At 40.5% G+C, this 18115-nt stretch overlaps 2 protein-coding genes and 1 long non-coding RNA gene across 7 annotated transcripts in view; 1 reads left to right on the forward strand and 2 right to left on the reverse strand.

Annotated features, from left to right (window-relative positions):
• The window catches only part of gramd1a (GRAM domain containing 1A), a 42091-nt gene extending 30926 nt beyond the window's left edge, over positions 1 to 11165 (reverse strand). Inside the window, exons 1-3 of one of the 4 annotated variants that reach the window (XM_050046981.1) lie at positions 10756 to 11165; positions 9853 to 9962; positions 6161 to 7275 (exon numbers count right to left, since the gene is read on the reverse strand). In XM_050046981.1, the coding sequence (XP_049902938.1) occupies positions 6161 to 6630 (470 nt within the window). In that variant the 5' untranslated portion in view covers positions 6631 to 7275; positions 9853 to 9962; positions 10756 to 11165. Of the gene's footprint in view, positions 1 to 342; positions 668 to 6160; positions 7276 to 8598; positions 9166 to 9852; positions 9963 to 10755 lie in introns of those variants that run through there. The other 3 variants (XM_050046982.1, XM_050046985.1, XM_050046986.1) reach the window with 3 other exon arrangements.
• A 1531-nt stretch (positions 11166 to 12696) lies between these two features.
• Positions 12697 to 17927, forward strand: si:ch211-225p5.8 (uncharacterized protein LOC555567 homolog). 2 transcript variants are annotated; one of them, XM_050047003.1, is made up of 6 exons: positions 12697 to 13378; positions 14494 to 14660; positions 16441 to 16675; positions 17193 to 17352; positions 17548 to 17601; positions 17755 to 17927. In XM_050047003.1, the coding sequence occupies exons 1-5, from the start codon at positions 13336 to 13338 to the stop codon at positions 17591 to 17593; spliced, it is 651 nt and encodes a 216-aa protein (XP_049902960.1). In that variant the 5' UTR covers positions 12697 to 13335; the 3' UTR covers positions 17594 to 17601; positions 17755 to 17927. The 2 variants fall into 2 exon arrangements, with proteins under 2 accessions (XP_049902960.1, XP_049902959.1); XM_050047002.1 differs by lacking the exon at positions 12697 to 13378 and having other exon boundaries at positions 13967 to 14660.
• LOC126391956 (uncharacterized) overlaps positions 14447 to 18115 on the reverse strand; it is an 8333-nt gene continuing 4664 nt past the window's right edge. Inside the window, exons 2-3 of the long non-coding RNA XR_007570135.1 lie at positions 16549 to 16691; positions 14447 to 14578 (exon numbers count right to left, since the gene is read on the reverse strand). This is a non-coding gene — a long non-coding RNA (uncharacterized LOC126391956). The remainder of the gene's footprint in view (positions 14579 to 16548; positions 16692 to 18115) is intronic.

The raw sequence follows: 18115 nt of genomic DNA on the forward strand, positions 1-18115 counted from the left end.
TCAATGAAGACTCGCTATATATTGCAAGGATGGAGGCTGCTATGGTCAGTGGAACAGGGTGGAGGGGTGGATGGAGGGGCTCCAGTCAGACAGTGTGACCGAGGGTGCACCGACAGGACGAACATAAACACACAGCTAGCTATCCGTTTATACAGCTAATATCAGACTGTGGCTGCACACCTGTGATTCTACATAAACTACGCCTGTCCCACCCTTGTTATCAGTGGGATTTGCAAAGCTGTGATTAACTTCACCACGCCAAATGAACGATGAGCACCACAGACAGATCACTGCACAGCATTCGCTATCCATCACACTGGACGAGACTGTTATGTCACTTACTCGAACATGTCATGAGGCGTTCGCGATCCACCTGATATGCACAAAAACACACACACGTTGCGGCTCACTGTTGTATAAAATATGGTGTTCCTGCAGCTAAAGCGAGCCAGGCGCCACAGGGATGTATGTCCGCTCCTCTGCCTTGTTTTCTTCGCTTAGCCTCGGGGTAGAAATGCAGCCATCGTCCACCGTCCCGCGGTCGGATGTTAATTTCTCATCGTGGCTGACACCCCTGCACCTCGCAGCCAGGTACCGGACCGACCGCTGCTCCCTATGCCGTTAGCATGACCCGGTAACGGGCTGCAGTCTCTGCGTCCATCCGTAATCCCCTTTGCAACAAGGGAGAGGGTGGAGGGAGGAGGGAGGGAGGAAGAGGAGGGAGGAGGCGGCTCCATGTGCTGAGTGAGGCCTTGCTTTTTTACGGTGAGGTGGTGCTGAACTGGGGGCACCGATAAGGACGATAAGGCAGAGTCAAAACAGAGGTTTTATCTAAATTCAGAGGGACCAGTGCCTCACGGACAGGAGGTCGCAAGAACCTTTACTAACATTACTATCTTTGCAATGAATGCCCTTTTCAGCATGTGAAATCTCATGCTCTATATGCATCATCTATTTATTTACCAAACAGATGATGAAAACAAACCTCATTAACCAACTTCTCCCATGCATTTGTGGGGATCTGAAGCATTTCCAACACAGTACTGTGTTAATTTAATTACATTGATCCTCATGAGTAAACTGTTAGTTTACTAATATTTTGATAATTGCTGATTTAAAAAAACAACAACTATGTGAATATATGCCTTTTCTTTTTAATAATAAGAATATCTGTGGATTTTGGATGCTGATTGGACAAAACGAGCAATCTGAAGACACATCAGCCTCTTGGAAACCAGGCACTTTTGATTTATTTCTGTCATTTTGTAAATCAAACGATTATTCAAGAAAGTAATCAAAAGATGAATAAATAACAGAAACAGTCATTACTGGAGGTTGAAACACCAAAGGGATGTTATTAGGTTGCTTATTATTTGGGATTAATGTCTTCATCACACTATCAGATGGAGGCCCTTAAGTGTAGCATCATATATAAACAGAACAGGCTAAATACATCGACCATGGCTGCCTGTGGTGAATCCACCTGGCCAAAGCCCAGAGCCCATGCAATCCCTTAACCCCCAATCTCTCTGTCCATCCCTCTGGATTAGAGTCCACATCATAATCCATGCTGGGCTGAGCTAGGCCGACATCTCCACCATTCAGTCTGTGTAATCTGTTTTTCTGAGGTTCACCAATGGCCCATAATAATGTCCAAGTTTCATGGGCTGGGTGGACATTGAAAAAGGTTCAAGAGAGAGACTGAACGCGGCTTAAAAAAGTGCTGTAAAAATGTACAGGAAGTGGGTATACCAGAGGTAAAGGTGCTACTCTTGTGTCCTTTCCTTCCTGACTACAGAAAATCTCTTATTTCAATTGAACAGGAGAGGGAAGAACAGTGTAAATGGACATATCCCTAGGGTGCACACTACCCATAATATAAAACAAACCAGTGAATAACACTATAAAAGCTGATTACCAAAAACAGGTTGTGGGTACAATAGGGACTGACCTAACCAGCAATATTAATTGAATTTCTGAAATCAGAACACTGTCAAAAGTGGACCAATAATCACACAGTGTATGTAAACACACCAACTGAATGCAGACTATGTGAACGAGGAAAAGTCACAAAGCTGAACTGATACGGTGTGGCAGAAAAACAGAGGTCACAGTTACAATCAATCACAATCAGTCCTCAGGTCACTGTGTTGTTGACTGAGCTGTGCTAAACCTCCTTTGCAATTACAGAATAGAATAGAAAGCCTTTATTATCATTGTACGAAGAATATACAACAAGATTGGTGCTACATCTGATCAGGTGCCGACTAGTCAATAAACAAACAAGTAAAAAACGGACAACATAATCACTCATAAAATCAGAAATAAATTGTGAAAAAAAAAGCCTGTATGATGCTGTTGTACATGTAAAATATAGTGGATTGCACTTAATAAATGGAGGATTACTCTAACAAGTAGTAAACAGCACTTGATAAGTAGTGGATTGCACTATCTAATAAACTGGATTGCACCTGAAGAGCAAAATTATTTTATATGTTATGATTTATCAGTCTGATGGCCCATGGGTAAAAACTGTTTTTGAATCTATTTATTATGTCATTTTAAGTTAGATGTTGTCTCTGTGAGTGTACATGTGTACAGTATGTTCATGTATATGTATTATACAGTCATGTAGAGTTTTAATAAAAGCATCAGCTCTGGAGTTGACCTTAGAGCTGACTGGTTACAAAGCACTCTATACTCTGTATAAATATATAAAAAGCAGGAGGCATCCTCCAAGGCTATGAAATTAAACCAATGCAGAAGTGCCACTTGAAGCTGGGTCCCATAACAGAATAAATCCCTGTTAAAACACTCATGTTAAAATGCCCAACTTAGCAGCAGAAATAAACATGTTTACAGCTAATTTCAAGCTTCTGATAACTTTAGGGGAGATACATTTTTTATGACTCACCTATTTACATTTTATTATGACCCAAAGTTATGCATATTAAAAGGCAGGGTGGCTGGAGTGACAGGCTGTCTGTGAGGCGTTTCTACAGTCTGTGAGTCAGATCCACCCTTCGCTCATTCACAGCTCACAACTCTCGTCCAAATATGGTCGCTTCTGGCTCCAAAAGCCCAAGACGGCGACAGTTGCAATGACAAACTCAAGGCCCCAAACCGTGAGTCCAAAAACCAATGGGTGACATCACAGTAGCTATGTCCATTGTTTTAGACCATGACAAAAAGATGCAATGTTGTGTCTTCAATAACAAGTCAGTATGGCCAAGACATTTCTACACTCTTCATACTGTACTGGACTTCAGACTGGTCTCGGATTAGAAGCCTATCAGTCTACATACTTGTAAAGCTAAACATGTGATAAGTTGTTATTATGACAATTTCACAACATGTTTACATTAAAAAAAAGTAGAACAAGGACTCTGTGTAAGATGGAATTACCCTCTCAGATGTAAAACAGAAAATCATTTGTGCTAGTTGTGCAAAACAAGTGAAGGCAACTTTACCTTCTCAAATGTGGTGACTGCGACATTCAAAAAGGAAATGAAAATGTATCACCACTGAACTATAGCAACACCAACACCCAAAGGCTGGGAACAAATAGTGCATTCAACAAATGAGCATCTAGAAACTGTGAGGAATCCATCAGATGCAGTTATGCCCTTATTCACCACTGTTCTGCAACCAGATATTGCAAAGCAGATCGCTTAATAGATTTAGTCTTCAAGAAAACACACCAAGATATTAACCTGAACTGTTTCACCACTAGTGTCCTCCCTTCTGGCCAAGGTCAGGACAAATGTTTTGGTCAAAATATAGGAGATGTCCTCAAATAAAATGCCTCAATTGCCTAAGGTAGAAACTGACAGACACAGAAGATAAAACTACTAAGCACAGAGTCAGACAATTTAAGTCACCTCTAACACATCATCATTTGTTCAAGTGCCACAGCCACACAAGCTTAGCAACTTAGATGTTTTGGAGTCCCCTCTGATTACTATCACACAGACACATCTGTGTGATAGTACAACGCTTACTGCGGATGGAAACTGACATATAATTAATTTTCTGTGCAACAATCTGTCTAACAAGCCTTGGTAGCAGGCCTGGTTTGAAGGCATGATCAGGATAAACTGCAGCATACAGGCCCTGTTTAGACTTGTACACCTTTCAGACCAACAATGTTAACAGTCTGAATAGGCCAACGTCGGTCTTAAGACCTGGTCGTGCATCCAACCAGTGTTTAAGTGGGTCACACACAGCTTTACTTAAATAAAATGGTGAGAACACAAGTTTCTATACTTTTAAAATCATTATATGGGAACTATAGAACTGTCACAGATTACCACACCTATACAATACACTGCAAGATTTCACTCCATCAACCATAACTCCTCCTCTTCTCAATATCGAAAGATACTTGAACATAATCATAACTATGAGTTGCTACATTATGTTACTATAAGGAGTCCAAATAAAGAACTGTTATAGATGACAACATGTTTTCCCCACTGACATGATGAAAGTCGAGTGTGAATATTGCCCTGACCACTTTGAATTTACTGATCGAGAGTCAGTGATGAGGCCAGTGGTTCAAAATTCATCTCCACTGCATCTCTAGTGACCTTTTCGTCAACACCCCACAGCTGATTTCATCCGCAAAAAAAACTTTTCACTGTTAAACAAGAAAAATAAACATTTGTCATGAGGTTGCAAGGGCAGCTTAGCACCTCCTCGCCTCTGGGGAAGACGTTAGAGCCTTGTCACAGTTGTTTGAAAATTACAAATCAACTGTGCCTTAGGAGTTTGTCATGCCATACAAACATGTTTTTTGTGCCATCAAAATATGAAATTGTTCTTGTCTTTAGAGCTAAAAACACAGGATTTCATGAGCAAATATTAATTTTGGTGCCAAGTATGAATAAGGTTAATAATATCTCTTATGCCTTATCTGAATTATGGTTTGCAGGAGGGCTTTTCTGAAAGAGAAGTATGTGTTAGGATTTACCTAACACTGTTTACAACTATATCTTTCTCTTGCTTTTTAGGCTATATAAACCTATGTTTTTAACTAAAGGCCACTGTAAAACCATCATTGAAGGGTCATCTGAATATTAAAGTTCATTAATATCCAGCAAAACAATATAACTGGGTCAATAAAATGATGTGTAAATGAAGAGGACAAGGGCACAGCTGTTTATATGGAGCACAAGAGAGGATCACCCTCTGCTTGCCCTCTGCAGTGGTGCCCAGACCCTCCTCTGATTGGACTCACATGACATCATCAGACGAAGAGCTCGTTCCCATTGGCTGAAGGTGATGTCATGCTTTAGAGGAAGGATAAATGGTGCATGAACCCCGCCGCTAGCTCCTTGTGACTGACCCAGCTCTATTTTTCCTCACTGCCACAACAGCGGTCTCACTTTCTTTGTTGACACTTTACATAACCTTGCTGTTTCGCTTATTTGAAGAGGTCATGTTTCTTTAAAGCTTTTGCTATTCTTTTGAAATACATATCAATATGTTTGTTTTCTTTTCTCACGCAGGGTAGCAAGGGCATTTCTTGTTCATCACTGAAATTCAGCCATTTGAGTGTCGGCCTGCTTTTAAGTCTGACGTCATAGAATACCATGAATCAACTCAACTTAGTCAGGATTTTAACAGTGTAATCTGTTCTCTCTAGTTTAAGCCATTAGCTAATTAACTCCTCCCTGTTCCAAAATAGTTGACCTCATGTTGCATTTGAGCAAAGTCGACTAAGAGTAAATCTGTCAGATGTAAGGCCTTTTTATTCCCCACCAACATGCACAAATGAGAGGCTACTCACTCCACTCAGTCATTGCAGCCAAATCTGGTCTCCTAAGGCCTGAATGCAAATTGGCTGATATTTTACAGAGCTATGAGCGCAGAATACCCATGAGACAATCAAATATAGTGCTGACAGGGTGGATGCTCTGTTCTAAGCCACTGAACCTTATGTGGTGCTGCAGCTGTGAGATAAGTGAGCCCATCCCCAGTGAGAGATCTGCCAACTGAATGAATGAATACAAGAATAAAAAAAAAAAAACACACTTTAGTTTGGGCTTCATAAGGAAGTAAGAAAAATGTTGAACACTAGTGCTTTAATTCATTATTTCTTTCATTATATTTTCTTTAATCACTGGCTGGTTATTTGGGATAAATCCAGCACACTAACCTGCAGGTCTCCCAGTCAGAGTCTCTGCTGAGCAGGCTCCTGAGGGACCAACGGGAGCGCCGGCTGGGAGAGGGACTACGGGACCAAGAGCGAGACGGTGGCAGGAGGAGGTCCTGTGAAGGGATATCCAGACCTTGCTCTCCGGCCTCCATCTGACTGGCCGCAGATGGGGAGGGCGAAGGACTCCGACGTCCAATGGTCCCCCTCTCCACAGTCTCCTCTATTACAATTTGCGGCATTTTGCCCCATTGTTGCTCAGGAGCGCAGCCTTGCTCGTCCTCGTTTTGCTTTTTAGTTCGGGTCCTGCTGCGGTGGGAACGACTGTGGCGGCTAGAACGTGACGTTCTGGGGCTAGGTGAGCGAGACCAGGACTCTGTATCCGAAGATGGTGGCAGGATAGTCAGCGTCGGGATGGGAATGGGCTGAGCCAGAGTGATGCCTTCTAGTCCCACAGGAGAGGACATAGTCATCTTCAGAGATTTTCAGGGCTTAATTTTCTCATTCAGTCCAGCCAAGTACACCAACAAGGGCTTGTTGCATCTTAAAGTTGAGACTGATCCATGTCAGACCAAGATGTTCTATATATTTTTATATATTTAGGAACAGGATGGGCAAACACACCAAACACCCCCTCTGAGGAAATCGACTCACCATAAGAAAAGAGAATTTAGTTTTCTCCATATTTCCTGTTAACTTAAGGAAGTGTCTTCACATAAGGCAAGTAAAATTCCCCATAAGTGGTAAAACTGCAGTCCAGTTAACAAGTCACCAGTATTGTAGGTGTTCCTTCACAGTCAAAAACAATGCAACAGGAAGCTGGGAGGAAGTCTGTCACATAATTTCACAGGCCTTCTCAATTTGTGGTCATTAGGCAATCCACTTCCAGTTGGCAAAGAGTGACTAAATGTTCTATCCTCCTTTTTCTGTGTTAAGCTTATGAGCTTCACCCCTTCCTCCTCTGCATCTCTTGCACTATATGGTGTCACTCTCTTTCTTCAGTACTCCTCTGCTCTCCTCCCTTCGGCAGACTTCAAGCTTGCATTTGGATAATCAGGCTCATCTTTGCAAGAGTTGAAGTATCAGACAAACACAGATCTGTGTCTGGGTGTAGCTACCTGAGGAGTGACAAGAGCAGAAACTTTGCATTCAAAAGGCTGGCCTACATCTGACTACCACTTTTCTAAAATGTCTTTTCTCAAAATATAAATTGTTTAACTTTTCCACAAAAACAAATGACATCAAGAGTAGAGCTATTTCTGTCTGGTCTTTGATACTCTCTGCTCTGCCAGTTCTGAGAACATGAGGTATCATATGATGGTAATGTATTTGCAATGGAATATTGTTCCCGTTAGAGGGTCGATGAATAGGATTTATTTATGGTGGGGTATTTTATGTTACGTGTTTTCTTTTGTCTAGGTTTTAGAGATTTGATCATTACTTTAACAGCATATTTTAAGATTTTCTCCCTTCAAGTACTCAGAAATAGCCAAATCTGGGTGAACGCGGGACTGACTGACACCAGTCACTGTGCATTGATCACTGGACAGTAACAGATTTCAAGAGACAGAAAACCCCATGTGTTGCAACGAAAGCCCACACAGCACAGTCCCTGGACAAAAAGGGTTATCGAAATGCCAGAAATTCCAAACCTTGACTTGCACAAACACAGCTGATCCTAAAACTGTCCACAAAGGACAAACACACAATCATTCACAGCAACTGCTGGACACTGTAGAAAACATAAACAGCACCTTTTGAAAATACCTACTACCAATAGCAAGGCCTAATTACCAATAAAGGTTATCAAGGTCATAACTATATGAGAACATACTACATACGTGTGTGTGTGTGTGTGTGTGTGTGTGTGTGTGTGTGTGTGTCACTCCATTGTTTGCCTTCAAAGAAGACACTTCCAAGGCAAGGGCCCAAGCACGTCTGACAGTATTTGCTGTGATCTGTTTGAACAAGACCAATCTTGGCACAGACTTGTTTGTCCAGAGTAATCCACCATAATCCCCGTGCAGCCTTCACTCCTTGGTCCACACCAGCCTCATCTTTTTGCCATAAAACACATAAGCCACGTCAGGCTATAATCGCACTACATTACACACCAACCACAGCCATTTCAGACGCGGAGCACTACTGCACACACAAGCAAATTCAAGTTTCTGCAGTGTGAAGCAAGTGTCCAGGAACAGCTGCTCTTGTGATATCAAGTTCGTTGCTCAATATTGTTGTTGCTCTGTTCATTTTGAATTAAGAAACGTAGCACTTGAATTACCTGCAGTTACGGGAAACAACCCCAACCACATCTGTTGACACGACACTATGTGCAGTTAAACACCCACGGATTACAGGCTTGTAGTAAGAAATCGGGTTTAATAATAAGGCACTGAATAAAACTTTTAAGCCTGGGTAGACAAAGTTGGAACTCCTACCTCCCATTGGATGAGTTTCCTCCGTTTCTGTTATCTTGCTCGGCCTCGAAAACAAGCCGAGCGACGGTGCGGGGAGTGAGGTTAAAATCCACTTTTTCACAGGAACACATCAACATTCTTAGATGCGTAAAGAAGCATCTGCCGGCTGCAGCTAACAGTTAGCCTTTAGCCAGCTAACGCCAAACACAGCCAAGTTTAGCTAACGCTGCCCCCCCGACCTCCGAAGGCCGACAGCTCACAAAAAGATGACTATCTGGCTAGCAGGCTTTAACTTCCAGCAGATAGAGTACAACGCCGACGTCTTCCATTTTCATTTTAAAAGCACCCCGCTATAAAACACTGCTGTTAAACTAAATTTAAAGCTAACGGCCAACGTTAGCTTAGCATTAATAGCGTAGTAACTTGGTTTTAAAGTAACAGACAATAGCTTTTTTGTCGAAAAGTGAAAAGGGACGCCAGTCAGTCGGCCGATTAACTTCGTACGCGGGGGGTTGCCAGAAGTCTAAACAAGAAAAGTAAACCCTTGCTACGTGTTTAAATGGGACGCAAATCTGCCAACACGTTCATTATTATCATTGTCGAAGTTTTTCTTTAAAAAAAATCTTTAGTATTGTGTAATCAAACGTAGACAGCTGTTGGCGTAACAAGACCCAACACCCCTCCGACAAACTTTGTAGTACATTCCGGGAAAATAACTGTCCAGAGGATGTGGCGAGAGAAGAACACTAGTGTTTACATTAAACAAACATTAACTATCGAAAATGTGTTTTATCTTTCAACAACTTTAACCTTCTTATCGATTTAAAATAAATCCACCATGTTGCAGGAATGAACTGTTGTTACGATTAGGTTGTTTAATTGAGAGGGGAAACGACTGGAGCAGTCCCATACAGTTTAAGGAATCGGATTTTTGTAGCATAAACATGAAGTCACCGCAACTTGTTTTCTCAGTACACCACGAGCAACAAGTACAGGTAAATCCACAGGTTTGGCTAATTTCAGTTACTTTGAAGGGAGCTGTAATGTGACCAAAGTTAATGGGCAGAGGCATAGCGACCCCTTGTGTCAAAAAGGTTGTATGCATTTGTAACCTGATAATTTATGCCTCACTAAATTTCTTGACAACAGTGTGAGGGGATTGTGAGTCCCTATTAAGCAGACATTTTAAAAAAGCGTTAGTGATTTATTGTAACTTTTTAGAAGCAACAAAAAGGCAGTGTGGCACAGTGTGTATGGCATGTAAGTTTATCTCACCGCTCTCCTCCTGCAGCAGCATCGCTTCATGTGGTGTCATGAACTATTATAGGTGGGATGCAGCCTTTGAGAGATTAAATATCTTCTCCTCCAGGTCACCTTGTCTGAAGCTGAAAACAAAAGAACAAACATTGACAAGAAACTTTAAGTTAAGATGACATTATAACCAACAGAGGCACATGAGTTTAAAATACACCCAAAGACTGTACAGAGAAACTTAAATATTGTTGATTTTAAGGTGATTCTTGATTTTTTTAAATCAATTTTCCAGATTAATGGAGAAAACAAATGTATTTTTCCAATTAATTGTGAAAATAATAAGTGTTAATGGTTAAAAATGTTGATCAAAGTTTACTAAAGCCCAAGGTAGCATCTTGAAATTGCTTGTTGTGTCTGACCAACAATCCAAACCTAAAGATATTCAGTTTGTCATCATATAAGACAAAGACATGCAACACATCCTCACAACTGAGGGTGTGGAACAAGCATTTTTGCTTCAAAGACAACTTGAATAATGTATCGATGATCAAAACAGTTGCAGCTTAGATTTGTGTCGATCATGTAATTGGTTTATTGACTAATCATTTCAGCTTTTCTGGACTTTAAAGACCCTGGCAGGTTCAGTGAACTGCACAGGAAGTGCGATTTCATCTTTATCTCATTTCTAATGCCAACACCCCATCATCATGTGCACACACTTTGCATGTTTCAGTCTGAGCACTCAATGCACCAGACTTTTTTTTCTAACTACTAAACTTTAGAAGCTACAGAACAGAGAAATGTACAGCCCTGATAGACACAAAGTCAGTCATCTTTTCCAAGTAGTGCTTTTTAAAAGGATCCAGTATTAACAACATAGCTATGTCCTGAAAATGCATTTTGTTGTAATGATTCTGCTCTTACCTGCCTGTCAGTTTTGTTTTTCAGCCAGCAGTTGCTTGTGCATCCTTTCAAATCGATGGCAGAGCATCACAATGACTTGGCAATTTCAAATTCTCCATAGGTTTTCCAGGCATCCTCCGTCTTCTCACTCCCTGTGACCGCCTCCTGCAATCAACACTTCACCGGCTCCACTTCAAAACAGGGAACCAGCGTCGGTGTCTGAACTGAACTGAACTGTGTTACATATGCAGCCAAGCGGACGAGAAACTGCTCCAGGATACAGGGAGTTGTGTTGCTGAGCACCTCAGGCTGCTGAATCGGAGGACTGGAAACTCGATCTGTTCTAAAAATAAAAAACATCACCAGCATAGCGAGAAGGGAGGTGTGTCACTCACTGTGTGTATGCATGTGTAGGGTCACAGAGGTGCAGCCCACCCCCCATATACACAACACACACTCAACACACAGACACACACAGTTTATCATATGTCAACATTTCCTTGAAGTTTCCCCCCTCATGTGTGCACCAACCCAAGGTCTTTATTTCGCCCTCCCTTGGTCACATATGTGTAATTTTCAAGATTGCTCTGGCTGGTTTTTATTGTCATTATCATTCACAGGCTATCACAAGGTTAAAAGAGGCAAGGACCCTTATCCCTGTGTCATCTAGTTACATCACATGACAACATCCATGACCTCCAAAGCAGCTAAAATACACACACAAGTAAAGTACATACACACACAGCCTGGCTGGCAGACGCCTGTATCCTACCTCTGTGCACTGTACATCTTTTTAATGTTTGTATGGCGGCAGAGTGGGACGTGTTTAATTTGACCTGACATGTGACAAGGCACTCCCCTTTAAAAAAGAAAAACAGCTCATTACATTCATCACGTCAACAGGCTGACTGTACTGACCACGTGAATCTCTTTGTCCCTGTAGTCAGCACGCAAGTTGAGGCCTTCAGTCAGTGTCTGTTTTGTCGGCCGTGACACCAGTGGCCTTGTTTTTCTGACACTGACCGACTGTCAGACCTTTTGATGTCAGATATCAACACTGACAGGAAGAAAAAACACACTGAACAAAAATTTAAATGCAACATTTTAGTTTGTGTTCCCATCTTTCACAGGTTTAAGTTAAAGATCTAAGACTTTTTTTATGCACGCAAAAGATATATTTCTTTAAAATTTTCATACTTCTCCTTTTCTAAGATATTCCATCCACCTGACAGGTGTGGTATACCAAGATGATGATTAAACAGCATCATTGCTACACAGGTGTGCCTTGGGATGGCCACAATAAAAGACCACACAATACAATGCCACGGATGATCCAAGTTTTGACTGCAGGAATGTCCACCAGAGCTGTTGCCCGTAAACTGAATGTTCTCTCTCTAAGATGGCTCCACTGTCATTTCTGATAATTTGGCAGTACATCCAACCATAAAATTTTATAGTTTCCTTGGCCGGGGTATTTTGGCTTAATTTTTGTACAATGGGAGGAAGAGAAGACGTGTCGTCCATCTTTATATACAGTCTATGGCACTGACTTGGTTGACTCACTGAGATGCTAACACACACTTCTAATAACCTAGCATTCAAAACACTGGAGCATACGTTTCTGTGCTTAAGTGTCCTTGAGCAATGACCTGAATCTTTGCCAGCTGCAGGGCTCTGTGAGGTGACCGTGACCTCTGAGCTGTGGAGAAGGGCATGAGAAAAGAGTATTTATTTATAGACAAAAATAAAGCACCGTATTGCATTAAAATGTAGGTATGTGTAGCCATCCCTTTAAGTGCTGCACCTTTGTGTGCTTCACTCTGAGCATGTGTTTGTCTGAAAGGATTTGTTAAACAAAACATGTCAGGGATGATTTTGCATGTCAGATTTGCTGTCTCTCTAACAAAAAATATAATATATCTAAAAGATATAAAAGTCACTACATAAAACAATATGAAAACATTTTAGCAAAGATACTATTTTAGGCAAGCAAAGGTAATATCCAAAGCCTTTACAACATTTCATGCTATTCATTAATGACTGCAGATATTTATGATAAAGTGCCATTAAAAAGAAAAACATAATCTTTAGGATGTTGGAAACTTTACCTGTCTGAGAGAACTTTCCTTTGTCAGTCTATAAATCAGAAGAAACATGTCTGTAGCCCGGCTTTAGACGGTCAAGCTGTCATGGATCAAATCTCATCATCTCAGGTTTCCTGCTGGCTTTCAACACTCACAACGTCCAACTCTCCTGGATTCACACGCTCTAAATATAGCTGCCTTAAAGTCAGACAGGATTGCAAGGGAGGCTTAAAACTACTGCGAAGAAACACGGAGACTTAAGTGAATTTTAATAAACACTTTGTATGTTCTGAGGCATTTTGGGCCTTTGTGTAATGCAAGGTTGTTGAACTAATGGACTGACACTCTGGATTAAAGGACGGACTGGCCTGTTGGGAAGACCATGGAATTAATCAGGAACCAAGAGGCATTATGTCAGTAATGCAGTCTTAATCGCCACAGATATTTCTCCATACGTTAACGTCAAGAAAAGTTCAATATTTTGTTCAGCGGGTGGTTATAAGTTGCTCCAGCAGAAATGATATGCAACTTGTCTCTCTTAGTTGTCTTCAGTCTTTTTGGTAAGTCAAAATAATCCATGTCTTTACCTTTAATTATGAGTAGTGGTTTAAGCTAAAAGTTTTTAAGTGACTTCTCGTAATGATTCTCAGAGCTTTCTCGTTAAATCAGTTTCTTAAAAATTAAGAAAGGGGGCTAAACTTTAATCAGGCCATTATTGAACTATAAGTGTTTTTTTTATTAAAACAAAGTTTTCATACTCCCTATGTTTTAACATGACTGGGTAAATCTCAATTACTCTGCACTCACTGCAGTGTAGATCAACTGTAAAAACTCACAGTTAAAAATGTAAATGAGTAACAGATGAGTGAATCTGTCTTTATTTTATTGTACTATTAAATAAGTCTTATACACTCCTAACAGATTAATATTTCCACTAAACCTGCAGTTCACAAAGCACTAAATATGAGTCTCATTATCTCACATGAATACACATATTCTTGAATACAGATTTCTAAGTGTTAAATGAAACTCTCAGACAGACGATCAACTATGTAGGAGAAATGCTGTTGTTATTCTGAGACAGAATATTGTGTTACAGAAAAATGATCTAAGACTTGAGAATATATTTAAATATTGTGGCTGATAAATCTAATTCTATTCATGGTAAATTAAACATATATTAAATTAGAATTAGGGTATTTGTTCATGTCCTTTATTCAACTGTGCTGTCATTCTAAGTCTACAGTTTAATATTTTATTTTTATCCTCTATCTTATTTTAAATCCTATTGACGTGTCTTTTTATATTGTTATATTTCTTTTATATTCTTTTGTAATGACTTTTAATGTCTTGTATAAAGCAATTGACTTTGTTGTTGAAAGGAGCCACATAAATAAATGTGCCTTGCATCATATGGGCTTGAAACAGAAGAGGTATTTTAGACCTACATTATGTTATATTGATAGCCACAAGTGCTGCATTAGATTGCTGTTTCTAATTTAAACACATCCTCCTATCAAGAGAGATAAAGTTTAAATGATGAATGAAAAGTGATCACTATAATAATATGCCTGAATGTTCTTCCTCTCCTACTTCTTCTCCCCCCTCATATCATTTTCATTTAATTTTTCTACGTCTGCCTCTTTGTCTTCTTGTTCCTCCCCTCCCTCTTTAGTGTCTCAGTGCCACGGTGGCTGTTCGGAGGTGGACTCCCTGACTGAAGCCGTGGCTGGAGAAGGATTCCTGCTGGGCTGCATCTCCTGTAAGAAAAGAGAGGAGGTGTCTGCCCGAGCTACTGTAGACTGGCACTTTAAACCGCTGGGAGAGGAGGAGTTCAGTCATGTGAGTTCACCAAAGGAACTGTTAAATCTGGCTGGGGTTTGTGAATGAAAAGGGCTTTCTTCTGCTATTAGGGTTCCTTTAGCATCTGTGAAACGGTGCCATGAAGTATCACCAAAGATAGAAGTACATGTAATGATTTTAATTCATCATTAACTTTATTCTGTATTTCTGCACTTCTCTACATTTGTATTTTGTCAGCTCTCTGTGAACTTTGGAAACTGGACAGCTGGTAACGGCCATTTTAGCAATCGATCATGAAATGCAAGAAATCCAGAAATCCTATGTTGTTCGTACATTTTATTTATATAGGCTATATACAACCCCGATTCCCCAAAAAATGCTGTGTAAAATGTAGATAACAACAGAATGCAATGATTTGCAAATCCTTTTCAAAATATACAGAAGTGAATGCAGTACAAAGACGTGATATTTAATGTTCCAACTGATAAACATTATTGTTTTCTGTAAATATACACTCATTCTGAATTTAATGCCTGCATCGTGTTCCAAAAAAGTTGGGAGAGGTGCAACAAAACACTGGGGAAGTTGTGGCCCGCTCAAAAAAACACCTGTTTGGAACATTTCATTGGTAATCAGGTTAACTGGTAACAGGTAATAGTATCATGACTGAGTATGAAAGGGGCATCCTCAAAAGACAAGGACAAGGACGATGCAAGATCCACCACTTTGTGAAAAACTGCATGGGCACATAGTCCAACAGTTTGCGAACAACATTGCTAAACGCACAATTGAAAGGAATTTCACCATCTACAAACCATAATATCATTGAAAGATTCAGGGAATCCAGAGAAATCTGTGCACATAAGAGGCAAGGCTGGAAACCAGTACTGAGTGGCCGTGATCTTTGACCCCTCAGACAACTCTGCATTAAAAAGGGACATGATTGTATAAAGAATATTACTACATGGGCTCAGGAACACTTTGGAAAACCACTGTCAGTAAACACAGTCGCTGCATCTACAAATGTAAGTTAAGAGTCTACCATGCCAAGTGAAAGCCAGGTATCAACAATACCCAAAAACATCATATCAACATATGCTGCCATCCAGAGACCTCTCTGCTTATTCCAGCAAGACAATGAGACACATGCTGCACATGTTACAACAGTGTGGCTTCGCATTAAAAGAGTGCAGGTACTAGACTGGTCTGCCTGCAGTTCAGACCTGTCTCCCACTGAAAATGTGTGGAGCATTATGAAAAATACGACAACCAAGACCCCGAACTGTAGACGAACTGAGGTCGTACATCAAGTGGGAATAGGAAAGAATTTCACTTTCAAAACTTCAACAATTAGTGTCCTCAGTTACCAAACACTCACTGAGTGTTGTTAAAAGAAAAGGTGATGTAACACAGTGGTAATGTCTCTGTCCCAAGACATGTGTTTCAAATACAGACTGAGTGTGTATTTACAAAAACCAATAAAGTTTATGAGTTTGAGAAATAAATGAATATGGGTTGAAAAGGATTGTAAATCATTGCATTCTGTTTTTTGTCATCAGGGTTATATATAAAATGTTCATACATATAATGTTCATTGTAAACTGGATTTTACATTGAACACAGTCTTAAACCCTGTTATGACTAATACACGAACAGAATATTTGTTGAAGTATTTCTGTTTCAGAAGGACATGCTACACTGTACACCATATTACTACAGTATACAGACAGAAGTGTGCAGTATATTTAGAGTAGGAAATCTATAAGAGGGGATGCATGCACAAATATTCATAAAATTACCACTTGCTTCCTTCTCTCAGATTTTCCACTATGACCATCCCAGTGCTAATATCCTCCAAGAAGATTTCAGCAACCGTCTGGAGTGGCATGGGACACTAAACAGTGATATTCAGACAGGATCCATTTACATTAATGACGTCGTCTTCAATGACACGGGGACGTACCGCTGCACCATCCACCGCACCCTCTTCCTGCCGCAGTATGATGAGCACGTCACTGTGGAGAAGGAGGTGGAGCTCAGCGTGGTGGCTGTAGGTAAGGTGGGGTGTACCTGTGAAAAGGCTGGTTGTCAGCAGTGGTAGAGCAAGTATTCAGATCCCTCACTTAAAGGAATACTTCACCCACCCATGACCATTTGTATATCAATTAGTCATGTCATGCTACCTTGAATTCATGAAGAACACGTTTATGTTTTCCTCGCATGCCTCCAAACACCACATTCACAGTTTCTCAGCTCTGTTTGAGACACAGTGCAGTCTGGAGTTGTGATCATACAAATGTTTCTGAGTAACACCAATAAATCAGTGTGTGGATCCAATGAAAATTCTCTTTTACATTAGACGATAACCCAGAGAAAAAGGTCCAAGGTCAGATGAGCCATGCTTGCATTCCACTGCTTCCATACAACCATCTCTCAGGAGCAGGACATCAAAAAAAGGACAGACACAAAGAAGAGTGTCTTTTCAAGGACAAATGTTTGTAGGTGTCTACACAGAATACGCAGTCCTAAGCCTTCCCCTGTAACGAGACATTGTTGGTTCCTCATTCGCAGCCAATCGGGAGCTGACTGCGGTGATCTCAGAAATCATGATGTATGTGCTGATCGTGGTTCTGCAACTGTGGCTAATTGTGGTTCTGGTCTACTGTTACAACAAGATTTCGGAGGAGCACGAAGCTCGGGAGGCCCGTAAAGCTCTCAAGGCTCAGACACAGTGAGTCATGTGTCTTTTATGTGATGTACTGAGGTGATTCATTTCAAATTCAGAATAAAGCCTTTAAACAATTTACCGGTCAATTCTCTTAAACAATGATGGACATTTTAATACAGTATAAATAGTGATTACAAAACACTTCCTCCCTGCTGTTTCTCACATCTAAATAATTCGCTTTTCCTGTTCTAATTCCAGGCTGTTAGAATCAAAAGACAACTGTGACGGGGTGCAGCTGGAGTAACATTAATGGTGAGTTAGATTTATCTTTCACCATTATACAGATCTACTGGCTTGCACAACATCTGATTCAGAAAAATTTGATAATAAATTATGACACATAGCTCTGTGAAAGCATGCCTTTCTCTTTAAATGGTGTTTTGCTGTTCATTTTGTATCCACCAGGTAAAAAGATCATCTCTGCAAGGGCCACGCTTAACCACCATAACATGATTTTACTAACAAAGACACATCTACTGTACAAGAGGCTGATTTTAAATGGCTTGGTCACGCTCAGTCATTTATGAAAACTGTAAGATTAACTATATTAAAGGGAAATTTTGGTTTATTTCAACCTGTCTCCTATCGTCCTAAATTTGTTTCAAGTGACTAGTGACATAAAAATAATAGTTAGCATGTTAGCTGTTAGCCTAGATACAGCCGGGGTGCATAGTAGCGTCAGACCTGTTAAAACGTAAGTGAACGGGCAATCTTCAAGTGCAAAGTTAGTCCACTAAACAAGCTTTTTTTCCACAAAGACCGCCTC

Source organism: Epinephelus moara, chromosome 6, assembly GCF_006386435.1.
Source record: "Epinephelus moara isolate mb chromosome 6, YSFRI_EMoa_1.0, whole genome shotgun sequence".
Lineage (NCBI taxonomy): Eukaryota > Metazoa > Chordata > Actinopteri > Perciformes > Serranidae > Epinephelus > Epinephelus moara.

Bases quoted from the DNA above. Each gene is read 5' to 3' on its own strand.
- si:ch211-225p5.8 (XM_050047002.1), top strand. From the start codon at position 14,394: ATGTTCTTCCTCTCCTACTTCTTCTCCCCCCTCATATCATTTTCATTT. The intron at 14,661-16,440 runs GTGAGTTCACCA...TCCTTCTCTCAG, and splicing joins GAGAGGAGGAGTTCAGTCAT to ATTTTCCACTATGACCATCC. The intron at 17,353-17,547 runs GTGAGTCATGTG...TTCTAATTCCAG, and splicing joins GCTCTCAAGGCTCAGACACA to GCTGTTAGAATCAAAAGACA.